Source organism: Protomyctophum bolini (genome assembly GCF_963924005.1).
Source record: "Protomyctophum bolini genome assembly, chromosome: 23".
Lineage (NCBI taxonomy): Eukaryota > Metazoa > Chordata > Actinopteri > Myctophiformes > Myctophidae > Protomyctophum > Protomyctophum bolini.
The window spans coordinates 19,880,452-19,904,537 of NC_137884.1; the positions used below are offsets into that span (position 1 = coordinate 19,880,452).

General features: G+C 43.3%; 1 protein-coding gene across 3 annotated transcripts in view; it reads left to right on the forward strand.

Annotated features, from left to right (window-relative positions):
• Positions 1-514: 514 nt before the first annotated feature.
• The window catches only part of LOC308310955 (liprin-beta-1-like), a 39,250-nt gene continuing 15,678 nt past the window's right edge, over positions 515-24,086 (forward strand). For 2 of the 3 annotated variants that reach the window (XM_080757435.1, XM_080757436.1), the window contains exons 1-11: positions 515-716; positions 11,446-11,522; positions 13,435-13,640; positions 15,718-15,804; positions 16,488-16,601; positions 17,086-17,196; positions 19,022-19,114; positions 20,464-20,572; positions 22,124-22,185; positions 23,328-23,394; positions 23,532-23,668. In XM_080757435.1, coding sequence (XP_080613561.1) covers positions 11,459-11,522; positions 13,435-13,640; positions 15,718-15,804; positions 16,488-16,601; positions 17,086-17,196; positions 19,022-19,114; positions 20,464-20,572; positions 22,124-22,185; positions 23,328-23,394; positions 23,532-23,668 — 1,050 coding nt within the window. In that variant the 5' untranslated portion in view covers positions 515-716; positions 11,446-11,458. The remainder of the gene's footprint in view (positions 717-11,445; positions 11,523-13,434; positions 13,641-15,717; positions 15,805-16,487; positions 16,602-17,085; positions 17,197-19,021; positions 19,115-20,463; positions 20,573-22,123; positions 22,186-23,327; positions 23,395-23,531; positions 23,669-24,086) is intronic. The other variant, XM_080757437.1, reaches the window with a different exon arrangement.

Below are 24,086 nucleotides of genomic sequence, written 5' to 3' on the forward strand. Positions count from 1 at the left end.
TTGCCATGTCCGCTTACTATAAGCGATTTTGAGATTGTTTTTCTGTTGCTATATTTATATTGGTAGTTATATTTATATTGTTTCTAAAAGTGTAGTTGATCATTTAGGCGTGCTTTTTAATGTTAATTTTTAAACCAGTGGTTCAAACATTTTCAGAGTCACAGGGATCCCCACACCAGATTTTTAAAATGTTGATACTAATTCTCCATATTTTTTCAAATTTCTTCAAGTTGTTTTGAGAAGAATCTAGAAGGTTTTAGATTGGTTAGGTATATACAATCAATCAATCAATAGGGCGAAGGGCTCACGACTCGCTTCTTTTAGGCTTCTGATTACTCGTCTAAGGTGCCCAGTAATCTAGAAAATATGGTGCCCGGCCCCAGACTGCCCACTGCCCAGATGTCCTAGACCTAGTGCCCACCTGTCTTGCAATCGTTTTCATTGACCTGGTTGCGTTCTCTCACACACAACCTGGCAACTCTGTGAACAATCCCAGTATTCCAGTGAAGTTTGAGAAGGAGGTAACACAGAAAAAGTGAGTTCAGTCACTCACTAATGTATGAAAGTCAATGGAAAGGTGTAGTGTGATGAAGGTAGCTACAACAACTTAAGAACCAGCACGGAAAACAAGTGAACATTTTGGAAATAGAGGAATACTGCTGGAAAAGGCTGCGACCGAGTCCGCTCCGTTGGTTTACATTCTTTGTTTGAAAACGGTAAGTTTGCCGTCATTTCTGTAAGTTTTATTTTAGTTTGTGTGTGAGCAAACTGAGCACTGCTGCTGCTGTTTATTTAGTTATTGCAGTACGTGCAGGGTTCGTTAGTTTGCCGAATCCTACAGCTTATACAAACTTATTGTGCAGTGCAATTTCGAAAGTTTAAGAGCATACTGTTTGTTCAAATGTCCACGATATGTTTCCCATCGTCAAAACAATTAAGAGTTTTCAGTTGGTTCATTGTCAAACGATGTATATATGATGCTTAGGTAAATTGCCTTTAAAGTACTGCACCCGACCGAGCGATTTGGAAGGAGAAGGGGGGGGGGGGGGGGGGGGGGAGCATAGCAAAGGCTGGGTGGCGTGAAATGCTTCTGTAAAGTCGAGACGTTCAACTTTATGTCAACTTTCTTTTATTGTCACCATACCCCCGGCTGCAGGCTTTGTTTGGGTAAACTGTACTATAAAGTTGGTCAGGAAAGCCCTCCCTGCGGAGGCATTGTCTGCCCTGGCAGCATTCCAGATTCCACACGAGAAATTAAATGAATCTCAGTACAACAAACTGCAATATCTGACTGCACACAGTCGAATCGAATGCACTTGCAAATAACATTATTGTATTATTATCAATAGGAAGAATTGTGCATGTTACCTTATTTTATTTAGTTATTTATTTTCAAACCTAAGAAACCCCTCAAAATGTTTTTACTCTGGAAACAAAATATTATTTGTTGGGTCACTTGGGTGTTTGTTTCGGGCAAAGAAGCGCCGCCAGAGGCAAAGTCCATTGATAGGACGCACGGTTTGTACTGCAGACTTGAACTACACACTGTACAATAATTCAGCACACTCAAAAGTTATATTGAGCAGACTTTGTGTGCGTGTGTGCTCGCCTCCTGTTGTGGAAATAAAATCAGACCCGTCTGAAGTGAGTGGTACTGACTGTACTGTACTGTACTACTGTACTGTACAAGCCCTCCTCCCTGGCCTGTGTGTTAGGCTGTGCGACAGTGACACTTGGTGGTGAACAAACGCTATAACGCTATTTTCGTGCTCGGACACAGCCAGGGACAGACCCAGGGACACCAATACAAAGATGGCTTGTGTTATTAGAAAGCCTATTTTCCTTAGTGGACACACTCTTGAGTCCCCCACCACCCCGCCAGAAAGGGATTTTATATTCACCGGGAAAAAAATACTTTTAGTTACTCCACTGCGCCCTCTACCGATATTGTCAAGAGAAAATCTCATAGACAAGATTTCTCATTCCGGTGAAGAGAAATCTCTTTCTGGCCCAAAAGTGCATTTTATACGTGTGGTGGTGTGGCTCAGAGTGCGTCCACTAATAATAACACAAGCCACCTTTTGAATCGGTGAGTAGGCAAAACGTTATTTTTATTTCCTCAACAGAGTAGAGGCTGGTCTGCGTTTCCTGTGAGCCAGGAAGAGAAGACTAGCAGAGCTCTAACAAAGGCATTAGGGCTATGGATCAGAGATATGTCTGCTGGGTGTTTACATTCCATACTGTACATCCTCATGATGTGTTTTATATTGTGACGCTGAGGTGCTTTTGCATGGAGTTGATGTGATGGGTCAGTGGACATGCCAAATTTGAGTGCATACATTTGTATAATTTGTTTCAACATCAGTAGTACACATTGTTCCTGAAATTATTGAGTTTTTGGTTACTCAAAATCCTTTTCTTTCTGTGAAGAAAGGAAGGAAGAAAGACATGTTTGGTCATTTTCTGCAGTCATTGCGTTCAGACTCGGATTGTAAGCAGTGTGAGGGGAAATGGGCACATAATGACTTAAAAAGGAAGACATTTTTCAAGCATCTTCCAGGAAATGCTTCCTGACAAAACAAAGAGAGCTAGGGGTCATCTTCTTGACTGGGGAAGTGGTTGCCTGTTTCAGCTCTATTGAAAGGTCTTTACATTCACAACCGATTCTAGCCAAACTTAAAAATGTATTTCTCATATGCTGATATACCGTACTGTAGCTTAACTTTACAGTGGCAAAAAACGGAGGTAGACTCTTGCTTGATTGGTTCTCTCTTCAGGACCCTAGAGGAAGACCAAAGAGAAGTTGTATGGATGTAGTGAAAGAGGACATTAGTTAGTTGGTGTGAGAGAAGAGGAGGCAGAGGACAGGGTGAGATGGAGACCGATGATTCGCTGTGGCGACCCCGGAAGGAAAAGGCTGAAATGAAAAGAAGAAGACCGTTTTCCGCTGGCTAGATGTGCTGTGCCTGTTACTCAATTCTTCCAGTCCCCTTTTCATCATAAAATCCCCCCCCTCCACCCACAGCTCTCTCACTCTAATGTGTTTTTGGCCATGATTTTGTTGGGGCCACGTGGAAGGAAAAAAAAAAAGAAAAAACGGCAGTACCTTGGGATCAGTAACCATTTACTACCATGTGACTATAAAGAACAAAGAGTTGTTTGTGTTTGGAGTCCGAGTGGGGCAGCTGGGGCTACGACTACTGCAGTGGGAAATGGCCTACTAGTTTTTAGTCTAGTTGGCTGATGTCTCACTCAAAGCAGAGCAGAGCAGCCTGACCTGGCTCCAGCCATGAACGAAACGTCATCTTGGCCATCCTTCGGGGGGGGGGGGGGGGGGGGGGGGCAAGTGTAAACAAAAGCATCTCGTGTGAGAGGTTGGTTGGTTTCCAGATGGGATTGATTTGCAAAAGTCTCATTGGCCCCAGTCCTCACCCCTGCTGTGTTCAACTTTTGTTCCATGGGCTAATTATTGTTCTAATTTATGTATTTAGTTACTACCTAGTGAACCTACAGTATATTTTTGCGGGCTCGCCATGCTTTGTGTGTGCCTCCCGTGACGTCATATGGCAGCCAAGTCTACGGACGTTTTATGTTTGCCTTTGTGCGTGACCTCATCATCATGCATGATAAAAAGGCACCATCACTTCGCATGACTGTGATTTTGCGTAACGAGTAACATGATGTACTATAGTCTGTATTGTCTCCCTACAATATCTCTTGAATGAGAGACAAGTGTGTCGGCCAGTGCACTTTGCCAGCCACATCTGTACCACAGCTGGACTGTGTGTGTGTCAGACAACACAGGCCTATTTTCTTTTCGAGTGAGTGTCCCACCCCCCTCCATACCTCTACATCAGCTAGAGGTCAAGGAAAACTTCAACCCTGGGCCAACTCACTGCAGAAGTGAAGCTTACAGCCCAAGTTATACTCTGTCACATGACACTAACCATGTTAGCCTTAAAATGTGTTATTTTCAGGCCAAAGGGGCGATTTCTCTTTCTCATATAATTGGCCTGTATAAAAATATGTATTCTGCCAACAGTGTTTAATAAATGTGCCATGGTTATTCTCAGTAACATGCTGCACTGTTTGATGTTTTGATGTGACGGCGAGGCTATATATATATGGCTTTATAGATGTGTTCTTAACTTTATTAATTCGTTTTTTTTATTACTTGGGGTATTTCCCTCTGCATTACTTGCCTTAATAACCTTAATATCTCTGGATAATCAAACCACTAAAACACTGGACAAGAACTGTACAGAAGACACGTAATTCTAAATCTAAATCCAAAACGAGCATGCCCCCAATGTTTGATTTAATTTGTAGCGGGGAAGCGATCTAGCTTTGTATTACCGTTTAACTCGACACAATTGCATGAATACATTTTGACCCTGTAGCATACAGTCATTTTACTCATTTACAATGAAAAATGTTGGCATTTTAGCAGGCATCCTTATTATTATTATTTCTGAGCGGCTCACCAAGTGCAAGATCTGAATAAGTGACATGACTGGCATGTTTAAATCTGAATGTCAGATTGGTTGATGAATGTGCGTCCAGTACTTGGGACTTGAAGCTGGGAGGGAACGGAAGGGAGTATAGCAGGGTCACAGGGGTCAGGGAGATGCCAGTTCCTGGCACCACTGTGAGGTCTGTGAGGGAGAGAGAACCTGCCCAGGAATGTCTGTAGGACTAGTCTACAGGGCTGGGCAGTTAACCGGAAATCGAAAGTTAGAACCCAACGTTTAGAACCTCTCACTGACCTAATGTCGGTGTGGAATTATCATATCAGTCAATCGAACAAGCGTTTTATATATATATATATATATTTTTTTCTTTCTTCTATTTCTTATTATAGCAATGAATCAATATGAACTAACTCGATTACCGGTAGTCCGATTATCCACTTAAGCCCTACTGTATATTATACTGTTGTACAACAGTGGCGCGTAAACTAGAGAATCGTCAACAAGCTCGCAATGCGACTGGGTAGATCTACTAGTATTTTTACTACACCTGCAGTGTTTCCCCTAGCCAGAGGCTGATGGTGCGCTTTCACGCACGTGTGCATGCGTCAGACCCGTGCCCACGCACGTGTACATTTTTCTATTGCAGCCTTTTGCGGTAATTAGCCTTTTTTGGGGGGCCAATTGGCGGGTGCCTACTAAAACTCATACTGTGTTGGCTGGTCATGATTGTGTGGTGGCCCGCCACACAATAAGGCATCTAGGGGAAACGCAGTGATGTAAATAGGTTTTCAATGTAGTATGAGTCCTGGGATGCAGGGATGGTCTTTTAGATGAGTCCATCTTTTGATGAGTCCCACTTCAGCGACGTTAAGAGTCATATTTTTGTCATCTTTACAAATTGCAGCATTTAACTCTCATTTCATTTGATATGGTTATGATGTGGTTATATTCATGTATAAAACAGAAGAAGAAATTATTATTACTAAAGCTAGTGTGTGTATTATTTTTACTGTACATGTACAGTAGTGCATCCCATGGATGCAGACTTGCAGAGGTCCTTGTTTTATTCCGTCCATTAACTATAAACTGCGTTTTGGGATGCAAAATGCACCCTATTTTAATCTCTGAAACACTGACCTGTAAATTGTATTACAGCACACTACTTGTCTGAGAACTATGAGGGCAGTCTAAAAAGTGTGTACAATAATAGTTCATTCATTGTTCACAAAAGTTTGAAAATAATCGTGATGTTGATTTTGAAGTCATATCGCCCAGCTCTAGCCTACACTAACTGGTATTGTCACTGCAGACAGTGCTCAGCATTCTATAGGCTTTTCAATGCAAACGGTGGTCAGAAATCTGTCCCTGGAGGATATGTTAAGTCTGTCATTGATGGGAAATTAAGTGGGGAATGTCTTTAGTCTACTTGAACAAGGTTTTGTGTGTCGGAAAGAGAACTATAAAAAGTGCCCCTCGGGGCACAGGTCTCCACCACTGCAGGTCAGGTTGTGGCCTCCTGGTGGCGCTATAATAGGCCAATGTGAAAAGGGTGCCATTTGTTCTTATGCCTTAAATGGCAATTGGATGATTTGAGGCATTTTGTTCAAAAATAATGTTTTGCAAAAATCCACCTGTTGGTGGCGCTATAACAGGCCAATGTGAAAAGGGTGCGATATATTCCTCGGCCTAGTAGGAAAGTGTGTGAAAGATTTCACGTAAATTGCATGCTGCATTCATGATTTGAGGCTTTTTGTTCAAAACGAGGCCAGTCCTGCAAACTTGAAAGCCAATGTTAGCCAATCGGGATGGAATATGAAATATCGGACAGATCCTTCTTGAACAAATGACTATAGAGATAGTGACTGTAACGATTTGCGCGATTTTTGGACGCAATCTGGAGGAGTAATGGCAAAAAATGTGTTTTACAAAAGTCGGTCTCCTGGTGGCGCTATAACAGGCCGTTCAGGAAAATTTGGGGCAGAGGTTAATCGTTGGCATCTAGGGAGTGTGTGCATGGATCGGGCCAACGGTGCCGGAGATTAGCTGGTAACGCACACACGCACGTGCGGGAGGACGGACACACACACACACGGACCGACGGAGTGCAAAAAAAAACTCTCTCCCCATGCCTTCGGCCTGGTGGAGACAACAAGAATAACATTCCTGTGTTGTCATCATTTTATTGCCCCTCTGATTTCATTAGTTGGTCTTATTTGAAGAGAACAATATGGCACATTGCAAATTGAATTTTCAACGAATTCCCGATCACATGATGACTATTAAGATTTCATTTTATGAAAGCCGAAAACTCACATGAGACTTATTATCCTCCTGCTTAATGTCACTTTGTAGTGCTGCTCCCCAGGCCAGGGCCCCCTCATGAAAGATGCTTTGTATCTCAATGGGACTCACCTGTATAAACACAGGTCAAATAAATAGAAATAAAAAACTTGAATCACATGATAGGATGGGACGATGGGGGCAATGAAAAAAATGATAGTTTTACGTAGGGATGCACCGAATGGAAACTTTTTGGCCGAAACCGAATACTCAATAGCCCTAATATGATTCATATTATTATATCCTTTTTTTCTTTTATTTCTTTGTACCAATGCTGTCATGGCTGTGCCTTTGTTTTAGAACTACATAAATGTACATGATTTGCATTTTGATCATGTCAAAAGGTAACCCCGGTTTCTTTGACTGTTCAGGTTTAGGCTCTGAAATCAACTAAACCAAATACAGAATATGCATTATTTTGGCACTATTCGGTCGAATATTTCCGGTTGGCCGAATATTCGGTGCATCCCTAATTCTACGCATTATGATCTGCTGGAATTGTCATCCCTGTAACAAATATGGAGGGAAAAAAGCCCGTTTTAGTAGGAACCCTCAGGTTATCGTTATCGCGGCATAAACAATGCCGCGAGGCTGAGAGAATGGCCTTCTGTGTACTACAGTACACAGAAGACAGTATTGTCTTGGTGATATGTTTTTCTGTGTGTACTAAATGGGTTTGTGGGTTTTTTTCGTCAGTGTTGAACAGTCTTGTGAAGAAGCATATTATTATTACAAAAATGTAAAAAATGTTACAAAACCCCTACATAGCCCTAGGCTTCATACATTGCATGTGCGGACAAATGCACACCAAATGTGCATGCTTACAGTATGCGCATGAAATTACCTCCGGGGTTAGGTTGGGGTCGCGAGTCGATGGCCCCGACATCACTACTGATCATTTTAAAGTAGTGGTAGTGACTAATACTAGTCTAATAGTAGTATTCACATGGGAAGAGGTTGAATGTTTACGTTCTTTAAACGAAAATCTGTTGCTTTTATGGAGTAGCCAAGAGTTGGGTTTCTCCCACAGTCTGAGACGGGCAGCTGACCAAATACATCTCCTACTACCCTGGTGTGTAAGTGAACGATAGCTTGCTGTCATACTACGGAAATACCTTCTGAAAGAAAATGTATTGGTAATTAATATCCCTGTGGCCCTGCTCCACCCTAAATCTTTGTGCCAGCTGCTAAACGGAGCAAAGTGTCTTACGTTCAAGCGTCATAGATAGGCTAATTTCTGGAATGTTCATTGAACAATCGTTTTTGTGTTATTTTTTTGTAAAGGGCACGATTTCCATTTTAGTGCTGTGGAGTAGTGAGCCCCATAATGGAGGGATTGTTTCATGTGCTGATGCATAACTTTGGATGCAATTCTTGGTTGTTCCAATAAATGACAGGTTTATGGGGTAGTGCCAATTACATGGAAATGTAAAGTGTGACTGTGTTTTGGTGGAAACCTGATCCAGTGTTACTCTGTGTCTACAATTGAAATGGGGCAACTGGGCACTCAAAGCCCCTTGTGTTGTCAAGAGACCCCCCTCCCACTGAGATGGAGGGGGGGGGATCATTTTGACTCTTTGGGGCGTAACGCTGGCCCAGAGGGGGGAGTCCATTTGTATACTCGCTGAGTCAAACCCTCTGGTAAACTAACACTTAGTTGATCAGGGTCGGCGTTCTTGGGCCTGCTCTCTTTGGGCGCTCTACAAGCTTACAATGTGCTGCGTTGCGACGCGCTGTGAGCTTGAGGATTGGCTATTTTCGGCAAACGTTCTCCCCCAGAATACGCATTTCATCCAAGTCCCAGTCCCTGCCCCAGATACCATGAGACCTGAATCTATGGACAATTAGAGTGTGTGTGTCTAATGGCTACTAACAGATTTTATTTATTTATTTGTTCTCCTGTAGACCAAGCAAGACCTTAAAAAGAAAAAAAGATTATGTGTATGTATGTATAGATAATCAATCTATCTCTCTCATACCGGATCTTATTTTGAGGTGATGTGTGGTCAATTTAGGTATGCCTAAATGAGAGAGCACATGATTATATCTGCTGCTGTTCAGGTTTGTTCTGGAAGTTTTGAGATTCCAAGCATGCCAGTGCTACAAGTCCCGAGACCCCTGGGAGAATAGTGCCATTATTGCAGATGGGAGCCCACCCTCCACCACCCTTTGAGTGACCGCGTGGCCCCTCCGGAAGTAAGCCCTGGGGGCTGGAGCTGCAGTTGTAGAAATTAGGCAACCTCTCTCAAATGGCCGGTGTCTTTGACTGGAAGAAAAATAAATATGAACTTGTAATTAGCAAAACACAATTATCATCATCTCCTTTTGAACAGCTTATTGTTTACGTATTACTTATTTATACAGCACTGTAAAGTGAGACAGTTTTTCCAACGTCGGGATTGGGGTGGGACCACAAGGGGTCCAAATTGACCCTTACAGGCCTTTTAACTCAGTGTACAAAATATTCTTTTTTATTTTGCTCTCCTTTCCCTCTCCGAGTTAAATAAACACTCAGTGAGAATGTTAGTGTAGACTACTGTCCTGAATTAAAAACAAACTAAATAGAATGGGGTGCGTGGCCAAATGATTATGAAATCAGAATCAACGAAAGTAAGCTGAAGGAAGACTAATGTAAATTGTGAAGTACTGACCTAGATTTCCTCTAGGAATAGCCCGGTAATGGGCCATGACTTAATAACGTCGTCAATAAAGCTTCTGTGGTCTTTGGTAGACATTTTATTAGAAGCCTGAGATGGGGCTGATGATGTTGTTTACTCTTTGGGTTGTTGAGTCGAGGGCTTTAGGTTGGCGGAGCGGAGCGGCATTTAAAAACGTCTTACAACTATACAAGCCGGGTATCATGCTGTTTTGTGGACCCCGCAAAACCTTTTGATCAAAGCCTTCTTAGAATGAAACAGATGGAGCAAAGTAAATTGTATTTACTGTGCTTGCCGTGGATTTTAATTACAGCTGATTATGCACAGCATGGAGTTGCAATGTCTCACCTTACAATGGACAATAGAGCACCAAAGTCTGACGTCGATATCGGTACGCAAATCCACGGGTTCATGTACTTTTTATTTGCATTGTAATCCCCATAGGGGGATTTTAGACGGCCTCATATAAGAACTGTGTTTGAAAAATAAACAAATCATCCAGGCCGCTGCACTCATATGGATATGAAGAATCAACTGACTGAGAGAAAACACTATTGTTACGGCTACTGAATTAGTTACATTTTCGCTAGAAAAAGACTCCCTGACAATAACGCAGAGACAGCTTATATGAAACGATATTAAGATCACCCCATGTTATTCTCCATAGAGAATTTTTTTCCGTTAACCAGGGGAATCGAGGGGACGAGCGAGTGACGTCGGGACTTCGGCGCTCTATAAAAGCTCAACTTATGTATCTTAGATAGCATTTTATGTAGACTTATAGCATCTTTATGTAAACATAGCTCTATATAGTATATATATGCATAGTTTCATTATATAGATATTCCACTATTACATTCTTACCTTACGTATGATTCATGATAACTACTTTGTATGTTATGTATTTATAATAATAATAATGAATTGCATTTTTATGGCGCTTTTCTATGCACTACGTGCCTACTCAAAGCGCTTACAATGGTTCATTCATTCATACATTGGGAGGTGAAGCGGCGAACAGTCGACGCCAGCGTCCTCACTTCCCGTTTGATTTATTGCCATGCTTTTCTGTTCCTGCTTCACACACGATTGCCCGGGGTTATTTAATCCATTAAATCATAGCGCCCAATCGATTTATAGCAACGGAGCACTTTTACCGACAGACAACGGAAGGCATGATTAACCCATTCTGACCTGAGATCAGATTCATACGAGGTTTCCACTGGACACACACTGGTCTGATGAACCCATTCTGACCTGAGATCAGATTTTTAAAAAAAGTCAGTCGTTCTTCGATTCTTCAAAAACATTTTCGATGACGTCCCACTGTTGCGCAACATCGAGGATTGCGCAACAGGCGCTCCTAGGCTGTGGAGCGATGTGATCGGTTTTCATATCAATAAACTTCGTCTTTTGGATAAAACGAATAGAAAGGACGGTGAACTTTGTCCTGGACGATTGGGGTGTTATTGTAAATCGCTCTGGATTAAGACTAAGGGCCGATTCATACTCCTATTTTAGAGCCGAATAAAAGTCCGTTCGGCTCTGTAGAGCCTACAATGTGACGTCATTTGAGGTCCAGGGGGTGGCGGGTACCGTCCTAAAGTCGGTTCTTCGGTGCTACTGAAAATTTCTGACGAGCCGAAATCATTTCGGCACTACAGCGCCGAAACAGTGGTAAAATATGAGTATGGCCCTAAGAGCGTCTGCTAAATGCCTAAATTGTACATGAGCATTTGTATTCTGATTGAGCAGTCATTCTGAATACAAGTGGAATATATATGTAAACGCAGCCACGCACAGAGTTTTACTTAAATCTTGATTTATATATGCTCAAGTCTATGTATATTCTCATTTGACCCTCAAGGATTGTCATTCCGGCAGTCTCTAGAACTGGTCAAGGAGATTGTGGTCTTGTGCTTTCCTTCTCCTCCCCTGCTGTTCGCTAAACTACTTTTTTTGTTTTATTCTTTCAGATCCGTTGAGAAGATGATGTCTGATGCCAGCGAAATGTTGGCAGCTGCTTTGGAACAAATGGACGGCATCATCGCAGGTAACTGTACACTCTTGCTTTGGCATCACATCCAGCCTATAGCATTATTTAAGTGGACACGGCATACCATATATGGGGTTTAGCGAGTCACATCTGGAAAGCATTGCATTAGAAGGAGCCAATGAGAAGTATCAACAATTTGTCCTTAGTTCACACAGCTTCACCACTTTCAATCTGGCGTCCCAATTTTGATCATTTGTTTATCAGACTTTCAAAAGATTTGTGAATTTTTCTTTTCCAAGGCAGGCTCACAATGGGTAGGCGCTGTGAGCCTGTGTAGATAGTCTATGTATTTGTGCTATTTTTGAAAATGGGGCCTAAGTGGTTAATGCAGTTCTCTTGAAGATGCACAGTACCGCAGCATTATGGAATAATACTTGTGCAAGTTGTGCTCAAATGGTGCTGACGTGCTCAGAGAGCATTCCTCTGCCATGAGAAATAGTGAGTTTTCCATTGTCCCAGCAGTGTAGCAAACTAATGATTATTCAAGCTCTCTGTATAAGGATTTTGAAATATAACACACACACACACACACACACACACACACACACACACACACACACACACAAAACGCTTTGGGTCAGACGCCATGCTTTGCAGATGAGCCGAACAGGCCATTTGTCTTGATTGTCCCCACTTTTCCGCTGATGTGTGTAATTATAGCGTTGACCTTTCCAATGGGAAAGAGATGGCCGATCACATGACGTCCTCCTGATCACATGACGCCCCCTCCCATTAAGTCCGACTTCTCCATGCACTCTCCTTGCAACACTTAGATTACATTTCCGTAGCTCTCTTTTCATTATTGTTGGACATTGTCATATGAGGGCTGACATTTAAAAAGCTGTCAGACAGCTGGTAGCCTAGGAGATTATAGACAGCTACACAGTGGAACTTACGGTGGTTGAGAACCACTGTTAAATCATTGATTCTCAAACGTTTTTGACTCGGGGCACCCCTTCAAATAACTTTAATCCACTGCACCACTAAATTACACTTTTACTTGTTTGAATCTTATGTCATATTTCGGTATGTAAATATGCAAATATTTCCCCCTAAGATACAGTATAAGGCAGACTGAAAATGATGAAGTGATGTTCATTTAATTCCAAATATTATCAAAGTATTCTGCGGCACCCTTGGACTTGTGCCACGGCAGTGACGGCACCCACTTTGAGAAACTTTGAGTTATAAGCTATATCTGTTCCACATACGAGCACACGGCATCTCTTCCAATGATCCGTGGATCGGCGCCGGTGGTTTGAATCCCGGCTCCTCCTTTACTTTACTTTATATATTGATTTGGACAGGACAATGCAAATAAATAAATACACCTAAAATAATCATAAATGTTTGCAGCTTTGGTTTTCAAGCAACCATTTTTTCAGATTGTATTTAAAAGAGGGAAATGAGGGAAATGTAGCACAGTCCCTTATACGCAGAGGAAGGCCATTCCATGCTACACAACCCTGTACTGAGAGGACATTTTGGCCGAATGTTGTTTGCCGGTGTGGCACTTCGCAGTCTCCTCGAGTTGTTGCTCTGGTACTGATTCCCGTATCGGGTTTTCGTTTAATGAATTCACTCAGGGGGGGCACAGACCATGTAGGGTCGTAGGGTCTTGTATATGCTTGAAAATTTTAAAGTTATCAAAGCTAAAAGAAACTAGCCTGTCCAGTGTCCACATGTCGAAGCGTCCTTGGGCAAGACACTAAACCCTACATTGCCTCCAATGAGTCGGTCGGTGCGAGCTCGCCACCATTGGCGTGTGAATGTGGGAAGTGAGGACGCTGGCGTCGACCGTTCGCCACTTCACCTCCCAATGTGAATGAGCCATTGTAAAGCGCTCTGAGCCACTTAGAAAAGTGCTATAATTTTCTTTTCAATTCAATCATTATTCTAATGCCCTCAGGCTCCAAGGCCATGGACTACTCCAACGGGCTGTTTGACTGCCAGTCCCCCACCTCCCCGTTCCTGGGCAGCCTGCGGGCGCTGCACCTTCTGGAGGACCTGCGGGCCGCTCTGGAGCTGATGGACGGCGAGGAGAGAGACAACCTGCGCTGTCAGATCCCTGACTCCACCGCCGAGGGCCTGGCAGAGTGGCTGCAGGGAGGAATGGTAAGAGAGGCAACTCTCTGAGAAGTGCACTATTGTACTGTGTGTGTGTGTGTGTGTGTGTGTGTAGTGTTGAGGTGCAATAGAATGTAGGTGAAATTCGTCCTCTGCATTTACCAAAAGAACATCAACCAGCAACTACCAATAATTTATTTGCAAGTGACTTTACAGAAAAAAACAAGTCAAGGACAAGGTTGCTTATAATAAGAAGACATGGCAACACGGCCCGAAGGAAGCAAAGCACACACATAAGGAGCCCCAGTACCTTGGCGGGGAAAAACGTGGATAACGACTAGACTAGGAGCCATTGGATTCTACGGCGGGGGGGGGGGGGGGGATTAGCGGGTTTAGAGTCTTGCTCAGGGACGCGCATGGACACATTGCTGACATGGCCTGGAAACAAATATGGGACAACCAGGGCCTCTGGCTCCCCAGGCGGGGCTCACTAACCAACCAACCACTCGGATATGGCCTATATTGTTGACCTTATGGCCACCCTACAATAAGAATGTGTCGACGATATATTGTTGACCTATGAAATGGTTTGTTGATTCAGTCATGTTAGCTCCGGATATTTAAAGATGTCATTCTGAGAGTGTAATGAAAAGGACTTTTTTATTTTATTTTTTGGTTTGTTTATTTTTTTTGCTGTGTAGTCAAAATGTTTCTCTGTTATTATAGAGCCCCTCCCCCACATCATCCTATTGTCCTTTTTGCTTTGAGACCCACTTGGGCCGACGCACGGTGATGTGATCTGCTTTGCCTCATCTCGTACTATACTGACCCCGGTTACTGATACCTCCACTGTGTTTATTGTAAGAGCATTGTTATGACGTGCAATATGAGCGATGGAGACTTTCTGCAGGAGCCCTGCTGCTGGAAGAGCAGTTTCCATCCTCGGAGCAAAAGTTGACTCGGTCTGTGTTTTTCTTGCCCTCCTCACTCGCGCGGCCCTCGTGTTCCATGTGTGAAATGTGAGAGAGGAGTTTGCTTTTGATTCAAATGCCAAATCGATTACATGTGAGAGTACTATTGACCCTTCACATACTTCTCCATACTGCTGCTTTCACTTACTCCTTACTCAGGGAAAAACCATATGGTTTAATTGTCGAGCATTGATTGATTGAGTACTACAGTCAAAACATTATAAAAGGATAAAACAAAGAAGTTCCAGGGGCTTGTTTCCACAGTGGGGGTGGGTTAGGGCACCAGTTTTCTCAGACGGGTGGCTGGCATCTCCCTTAGAGTGAGAAGCTCAGTCACGTGAGAGAGAGACTCTGAGTAGAGCCGACTGTTCGCTTGGAAAGGAGCTAGCTTAGGTGGTTCGGGCATCTGGTAAGGATGCCTCTCGAGCAGTCTCCCATAGGGAGGTCCTTGATACATGTCCCACTGGAAGAAAAGGTGATCCCGGGCAGACCAAGGATCAGATGGAGCGATTACATCTCAAATGGTCTGGGAACCCCTCAGGTTACCCCAGAAGGAAGTTACTAATGTGGAGAAGCAAGTCTGGAGCTCTCTAGTGGAGCTGTTGCCTCCGTGACCCGACTACGGATAAGTGGTAGGGCATTAAGCAACTAGTCGACTATTCAACTAGTCGACTAGTAAATCCACTAGTCGACCTTGTTGGTACTAGTTGATAAGAAAAAAAGTGTTTTTTTTGTTATAGTCACCAATGTACACAGTTTTTTAAATGTACAAATATTTATTAAAAATATATAGGTAGTTAAACAACTAGTAAACTAGGCAAGACTAGAAGTGAATGCCCTAAAGTGGTAGAAGATGGATGGATGGATGGGTAAGAGTGGGCTATGATGACACTTCAGACTTGGACTATACTAGTGTGTGTAGCCAGACCAGCGTCTCAACAGTACAGTCAAGAGCTCTCCTCTCCTCTCCTCTCTCTTGGACTGCCAGATCTATTTCTAATCCAAAGCGACATTCAGTAGAATGTCTTATGCTTCCAGTCGGTTACAGCTGCTGACATCAGGGCAGGTACATTATGTGCATGTGCAAATGCCATGGCAAAACGATGACATGCAGCTAAGCCTTCTGACGAGGCCAGTCTTGGTTGTCATTTCAGACAAATGGACATGGAGTGAGCACTGAAGCGGTCTATCTGGACCGTCTCTCCCGGCTCGAAAGTGACAAGGAGTGTCTCGTTCTCCAGGTGTGTTTGTGACTTTGTGAGTGAGCGGCCCTACCTCACACCTTACAGCAATTAAGTGTAAATTGGTGTTCATGTAGATGGCGCTGTACTGCGCTTGCTCAGGGCTGTCACATTTAGGTTGACGATTCATTGTCACACAAATATTTGTGATTAACAATTTAATTGTGTTTTTACTTTTTGCCATTGAACACTGGAACATATGAATATAGGGATCGACCGATATGTTTTTTTTGTCATGGCCGATACTGATACCGTTTAGTAAAAACTTGTAAAAAAGTCAAAGAGACTGATAGCCTCTATAAACTGAATTATAAATAAAACATGACAAAACAGTTAGCTAAAATTAAATTGAAAATAGCGGAAATAGCTACAATGTGATCTTGTAGATCTGCTATTTCTGCGATTTAGGGAAAATGTTTGAACATAAAAACGATTATGACAATTTATCTAAATGTTTGCAATTGAGCAATTGTTATAATTGTGACAGGCCTATGCTTGCTTGAAACTCCATAGTGATTTTTCTGGTGCGGGTAATCTATTAATGACCATGTCTCATCATGGCTAATTTATACTGTGTCGCCATGTAGTTAATTTCAAAACTATGGACTTTCGACTGAAAGAAAAAGACCCTTTTTGGTTTTGGGTGACAACATAATATGAACGAAGCCTTTACTATGTTCCAGGTAAGTGTTCTAACCGACCAGGTGGAGGTGCAAGGGGAAAAGATCCGGGACTTGGACATGTGCCTTGAGGAACACCGGGAGAAGTTGAGCGTCACTGAGGATCTGCTCCAGCAGGTGAGGCCCCCTCTCAGCAGCATATCACTGGTGGTGGGAAAGGCACTTCTTCTTAAGTAAAAGTATCAACACTGCAGTGCAATGTAGATGTGCTCTGTTACAAGTAAAAGTTTCGGAATTCAAAATGTACTTGAGTAAACGTACAAAGTATTGGCTTCAAAATGTACTTAAAGTACCAAAAGGAAAAGTCCAGAATGTTCTCATGCAGAACGTCCCATTTCGAGTTTTCAAATGTGTAAACTTCTTTTGAAAATGGCAGATCTACAAGTTCACTGCGATGCATTGAGAGTGAAGATCGGCAATTTCAAACAAAGTAACAATCAGATCAAAATCTACAAAGTAACATAGTAACTAAAGTTTTCAAATTATTGTATTGTAAATAATTCTATTATTGAGTAAAGTACTTGAGTAAATGCACTTTAGTTACTTTCCACCACTGCCACTGTGCGACTTGATCGAGTGTGCCGTGTCTGTGGTTTCACAGGAGCTGTTGAACAGGACCACACTGGAAACTCAGAAACTGGAACTGATGACGGAGGTGTCCAGTCTGAAACTGAAGCTCTGCACCGTGGCGAGAGATCACAAGGAGGTCGAGGTAGACACACATTTTAGGCCTGACGTCGAAATGAAATAAAAAAAGTCTTCTGAAAGAATATTATATTCAAAGATTTGTGCCACATTTTCACGATTTTTCAAAAAATAGCAGACCTACAAGCTCATAGCGCGCCACTCTGTGGCACTCGGTGGTAGTTAAAACACCAAAAGGGTTCCCGGCTCCGCCCAAGCATACACACACGCACGTGCACACACACACACACCTCCTCACATGGGAAACCTCTGAATATTTCCCAGAACGTTGGGACGTTGCAATGGCTGCTATACCTTTTTTTGCTTTGATCTGCATGATGATCCTGAAGTCCTGGCAGCCACCCAGTCATTGTTTAAACAAAGACAGTGAATCGGGGCCAGGGGTCTGTCGCACTCGTCTTTTGTGGTTCTGGCTGAGCTGTCATACGGTATAAGGGAGCAAAACACCAACCCCCCCCCCACCAACCCCCCCCCCCCCCCTGCTCCAGCAGCTGTTTCCTCCTATAAACTCTCCCTTGTCCTCTCCCCACTGAGGGGCTACGGGAGAACGGTGAGAGTTATATTTTCCATGCACCCTTCACCAGCTCTTGGACATAAATTTGGAGGATATTATTTGTGTGTAGTAGGTTTCAGACTCTCATTACCCACGGGGACTACTAGACGGAGCAGCCGAACTGCATTATATTCACTCCCCTTGCTCTTTCTGTCTCTTGTTCCCATATACCGATAGCTACAAATCAAGGCCCCCGGCTCAGAACGTTCCATTTATTCCCCCATGTCGTCGCCGTCGCTGATATGCGCTGTGGTTTGTGTTATTCGTCTGGAGACGAACGTGAGACCGACTCCTCACTGACGACGCATCTTTCACAAATTCTCCTCTGTGTACTCGTAATTGCTCCAAGCTGCGGCGCAGCTCTCTTGCAGTATCGCTGATTGGAGTGAAGGCAGTTGTGCGCTAATTGGCTGTGACGTTTCCTTCTCGTCAGTGAATTGTGTCCATGTGCGCTGTTCTGGCTCTCCGGCGGGGGACTTTTATCTGAAAGTATTGGACAGGAATGCTACCTCGGTGGTGGTGGTGATGAGGAGGAGAAGGATGATGATAATAATAATTACCTGTTGCCTCAACTGTAACTAATATCACACGGTCGTGCCAACGGCTGATTCGGTCTGGCTTTAGCCAGACTACCTCAACTGGCTACTAGTGCGTCACCATTGATTCCCAATGGAAACGGCTCTGCTGTATTGTCACTGTATTGTCCAATTTCCCCATCCTGTATCTGTTGTTTCAAGCCTAAATCATAAAATGATAATACGCTCTCCCCACACACACACTGTGAAATTCCCCAGTGAGAAGTTACTCTGATGAAGTTGCTTAATCGCATGAGCTCTGACAACTCTTCCCATTCTGGGCACGTTTTTAATGGATGTATTAAAAAAAAGTAAGAAAATACACTGGGTGAACATTTGGCAAAAAATAGCAAATCTACAAGGTCAACACGTACGTTTATTTATTTATTTATTTGCTATTCATGCGTAATGAAGTGAATCGGGTTAACCCATTCTGACCGGGAACCCATTTTGGTGTTAGCATCATGTTATGCTTTAGCTATTGAAAAATAGCAGATCTACAAGCTCATAGCGTGCCACCGAGTGGCACGCTAAGAGCTTTTAGGTCTGCTATTTTAGAAAAATCGAAGAACGACTGACATTTTTAGAATCTGATCTCCGGTCAGAATGGGTTAATCAGACCAGTGTGTGTCCAGTGAAAACCTCGTATGAATCTGATCTCGGGTCAGAATGGGGTTAAAGGGGGTCTTTTTTTCCCTCCCCAGGGCTTATATGAGGAATTGACAGACCTGCGGTTCAAGGTGACCGATATGGAGACCGAAAGGCTAGAGTGCGAGAAGAAACTCAGAGATTCTCAAGTGAGTGTGCAGTCCACTGGTTAAGCTACATACTGTAGTTACAGTATGCCACGTTTCACTAGTGACCAAGCATGACAAGAGTACAGAGACATAACTTTTGCAAACAGACGACACAACAACGAACGTGTTTCGGGCTTCACACCGAAACGCGTATGTTCTTGTGCTGTCTGTTTGCAGCATACCGTACCTACCTATAATGAAACAATAAAGTGCCTTTTAAAGGACAGTTCCGTGAGTGCTGGTATTGTCTGATTTTAAAAGTGTCTTCCCCGAACGTGCACCCGGTAAAATGATCAAAGAGATGGAGACGAATTGGATTCGTGCGTGCTTCCTTCCTTTTAGCGACATAACTTTTCAACATGCCTTGCTAGTACAGGATGGTTAATTGTTCAGTTTCCCTTGTGCTTACACTCTGGTTTCTTTACTTATTCCTGCCTCCTCCTTTTTGTACCTTTCCATTCCACCTTGTCCCTCTCTTCTGACGGGCATGTCTTTCACCAAGCTAACCTGTTAAGCATTCAAAGTGGAAACACTCTCACAGCTGGTTCACTGGAGACGAGGAGGTGATGGAAGTTTGCCCTGCTCCTCTCTTCCCTAATGGCCTTCTAAAAACCTCCTCTCTGTCTGCTGCTGCACACTGCTTTTCCTGACTTTCACCACGTTTCCTGTAAGTGCTTCCACCGTCCTCCTACGGCCGTTCCGAATTTCAGATAATCTCATGCACTTGTTAACGCAGAGGTTCTCAACCTTTTTGGCTGGGGACCCACGGAAATGCTGTGGCCATGTCTCGCGACCCCCTCCCCGCGACCTAGGGGTCGCGACCCAAGGGTTGAGAACCCCTGTGTTAACGTATGTGTCGACCCGTTACTGTGGAATTGTCTCTGTGTAAGGCTGAAGCAAAGGATGGCTATTATATATTGATATATATATATATACTTACAGGTTGATATATTTTGTTATTGTCTCCGGAGCATGCCTGTTTCTCTGCTTCAGCGCTTTCACTTGTATGAGTGACAAACCTTGAATCATTGTAAACAGTAAGTGTGCCTTGTTTAAGATGCAAGCTCTGGCCTTTAGATACTTTCATACTTTCTTTAACTATACAAAATGGCACCTTGTTTATCAGAAAAGATACTGAGCAGTTACTGTAGTAGTAGTCGTAAAAGGCATCTTGCATTGTTTAAACTTGAACACATGTAGGTTACCTTGCTACTATTCATCATGTTGAACAAACTGGAGTTAGTTTAGCGTATCAAAATGGTTCATTCACATCCTCCCCCTCTCCCTAGGCTGATTTAAAAGTCTTGGTGAGACGTTGTGACTCACTGTCTTCTTTTTCTCCCTCACAGGAAGAACTGCAGCTTCTGCAGAGGCATTTGGGGGAGAGGGAGAGGGAGGTGAGCAGGCTAAAAGATGAGACCAGACTCGGGGGCGAGCGCCAAGACACGGAAGAGAGAGGTGGGAGACGTTCTTTAATGGTTGCTCTGGAATCCTCATCTATCCAGGCGGGGGAGTCGAATTCTAATATTTCAGTAGGGTTTATAAGGATTAGCCTAAAAGAGACTTCACATTCCAACAACTGGTAGTCCCCCCCTTCCTTAAGGGTCCTTTCTGAAGTAATTATCCCGACTGCACTTTCAACCCGACCTAAAGAGATGGAACTTCCCCTAAAAATATTTTTCCCTTCATGCTGTCATGCGCTGTAGTAATGAGCTGAAGAGGAGCTTCTTCCCCTCTGCTCAGTTCTTTAATTGTCTGAACAACACGATAAAATCCTTAGTGTTATTCTGAGTTAAATTGACACTTAGAACTACTGTGTATAGGTCTCATACCACGCATGTTTGAACAGGATCATGTGCTCTTTCAAAGCACTGCTGACTTTCCCTTATCTACGTTGTTAGCAGAGGAATGCCATTTATTTAGAGTACATGCATACATATTTAGAGTGGCATACATGCTGCAATTCTCAAGATACCACTACAAACATTATAGAGATGATCCCACATTATCTAAATGTTTTCCGAGACCCCACCCTATGTACGCTTCTTGCACGGATAGACACAGTCACACAAGGCCTCTGGAAGCTGAACCAGACTGCAAAAACAGATGATTTACGAATGCATTTGGGCTTCACATGGCTCTCATTTATTCTGCAGTGAACCCATGACCGAATTATCAGTAGTGTGGGGAAAAGAAATCGGGATTTTATTTGCCTCCGCACTTACAACTTTGATGACATGAATAACCGATGCGCACATTGAGACTAGACTCGTATAAATAACTTGATAATGTTACTCTGCCCTGTAACACACTTACGGAGCATCGTCATATTGCCCTTTGTGCACGCTGCCTTCTGGAAAATTAGCTTTTAGCAGTTTTGCAGCTTCGGTTTCCACAGGGTTGGAGACGGAGTCATCTGTTGGAGACGGCGTGCACACATACTGTACAACCATGACGAACCCAAGGGACTTAATTACTGGAAGTAGTTCCAATGCACTGCTTTCTGACTCAGTGGGAGGCATAGATTGTGTGTAAACTCGTACTGTGTGCTTCCACATGTTGTACGAGTGTTGTGCAAAAGAAGTGTTGCATCGACCAACATTCTTCTGTCTGGGTTTTATGAATATTGAACCAATGAAAAGTAACACTTTGTGTGCCCACGCAACACTTTCAAAAAAGCACTTTCACCTAGAAACTCCATTCACACTTTTTATAATTCAGCTAACTGCTGACATGCTGGAACTTTTTACTTTGAAATGTTTTATAGTTTCTGAGTTATTTAACTTAAACGCCCAATGCATTCTCAATGGCAATAGCACAAACTTTGGCACCACGTTTTACATTCATTTTTTTGACATTTATTTTTTATATATTCTTTTTATTAAAAAAGAACGTCCGCAGACATCTTGGGCACACAATGTGTTTTAACAAGAGCTTGTAACTAAATGATAACTCACTGGATCCATTTTCTGAAAAGTAACTGACATAATATACAAGGTTTCTTTTTAGATGCAGAAATGTTGAAGATGAAGATGGCATTGCAGAACCTAATGTCCGCCAACAATGAGAAGGTACAGTTACGGTGCTGTGACGCTGTTGCTCTCCTAAGATGCTGTTCGGTTTCCACTTGTACATTCTAGAGTGCTCAAATTCTGCCCGAACCCGACCCAAGACTGACGTTTTTGGGCCGGGCCCAAAATGTAAGCTAATTAATCGGGCCACGCCGAGCTTCGGGTTCTGTGAAAATAAAATAACACACTTTGTTTATGATAATAAAAAGCACAACAACGCTCACTTGAAGTGAGCGTGAGCCTTTCATCACAATGATGACGTCTGATGTTGTTCAAACGGACATTCCGTGCTCAAACGGACAGGCAAACGTACACACAAAGCTGTGAATAGGAGAGGCTGCACCGCTCAAAAATCATCTACCCCTGAAAAAAAGTTCACTCAAAGTGAACTTTACTCGCCTTCATAGCCCGTGTTATTGAAGAAAAACGGGCGACAATGGCCAAAACTCAATCGAAAATCTGCGTGTGTGGAAGTGGCCATTCCCTCTGGAGCGGACGGGTCCAAATATGCTCCGTTCAAAGCTTGTTGGAGGCATGACTTTGAGGACATTAAGCGACACCTTTTCGTGTTTTGGGGCCAAAATTGTAAAAAGAACCACCGCTCATGCGCTGAAAAAACGTAAGTGAGGTGCTGGTGCCACAAAGGGAACATGAGAAAAAGAAAGGGAAGCAACGCACACTCAGATCTGTTGCACAATCAATGTATTTATTTAGCAAGCTTTCGCTCTACTGACCTTCAGGCGTGTTTTTGGGCCTAGAAGTATGATAATTGTTCGGACCGAGCCTCGGGGCGGCCCCGTAGGGCCCAGTTAGAGTCGGGCCTTAATAGAGGGTATGCGCACGCATAAAGTGAATGGCAGATCGAGTGGCAAAGTGAATTTAATGTTTAAATTAATTTATTGCAATCAAATAGGACTTTTCTGTTTGGATGTATGGGCTGACAAGGCCAGAAAGTCGTTTTTTTGGTCACTCAGTAGGCGTTCCCGCATAACTTCCGGGTATGATGATGATGTCACGCGCATACCCTCTATTTTCAGGCTTGTTGAGAACTCTATTAGATACGCTTAGAAGGATTTACCATGGGAATGTGTTGGTTAGGGACCCGTCTCTGATTTGAACTGAAAGAATCCTTTTACATACAGGAGCAGAGGATAGAAGAGCTTCAGAGAACTCTCACACAGTACAGGAATGTTCAAGAGTTGGTGAAAGGTGAGGCTCCACATACTAACATATCAAGATTTAATCCATTTTACAATGTTAAATGAACACTGAGGACTTCAGTGCCATTCCTGTGGAGTCGAGCAAACGGCACATTTGTCACAGATGTCACGACTTTCCGTTCACAGAGAAGCTGAACGAAGACGACTACGACGATATCCCAGATGATCCCTCGAGTCCCGTCTCTGTGTCCACGGACAAAGCCACCCTGTCATTGGACGAGGACGAGGAGGAGGAGGAGGGGACAGGAAGGAGCTCTGGCGAGGTAAACAAGCACCTCTGTCAAAACAATCCACACACAGGATGGACCCCAGACTGCAGACTTCCTATTAGAAAACACTGCTTTAGCCTCCCACTCGGCTCCCAGGAACCCAGAGGTCAGCGGGCCTGTTTAGGCTATTACTCCAGCAGAAAGCTATTAAAGGAGCAATAGACACAATATTCACATGGCGGCCATGTTGGCATTTTGCATTGAAAAAGCATGGTGGAAATGGGGTGGCATTTCGTTAACCTAATGGCAAGATGGTGGCCATGTGAATATGGTCTATATAGGCTCTATGCACACAGAATAACTTCCTACTTGCTGGCCCCTTCCTATTTCCTTCACAGGTGTTACCGATGATACTAATGAAGGCTCTGTTCCATTTAGTGTACAGTGGTTCTCAAACTATTTTATTTCAAGG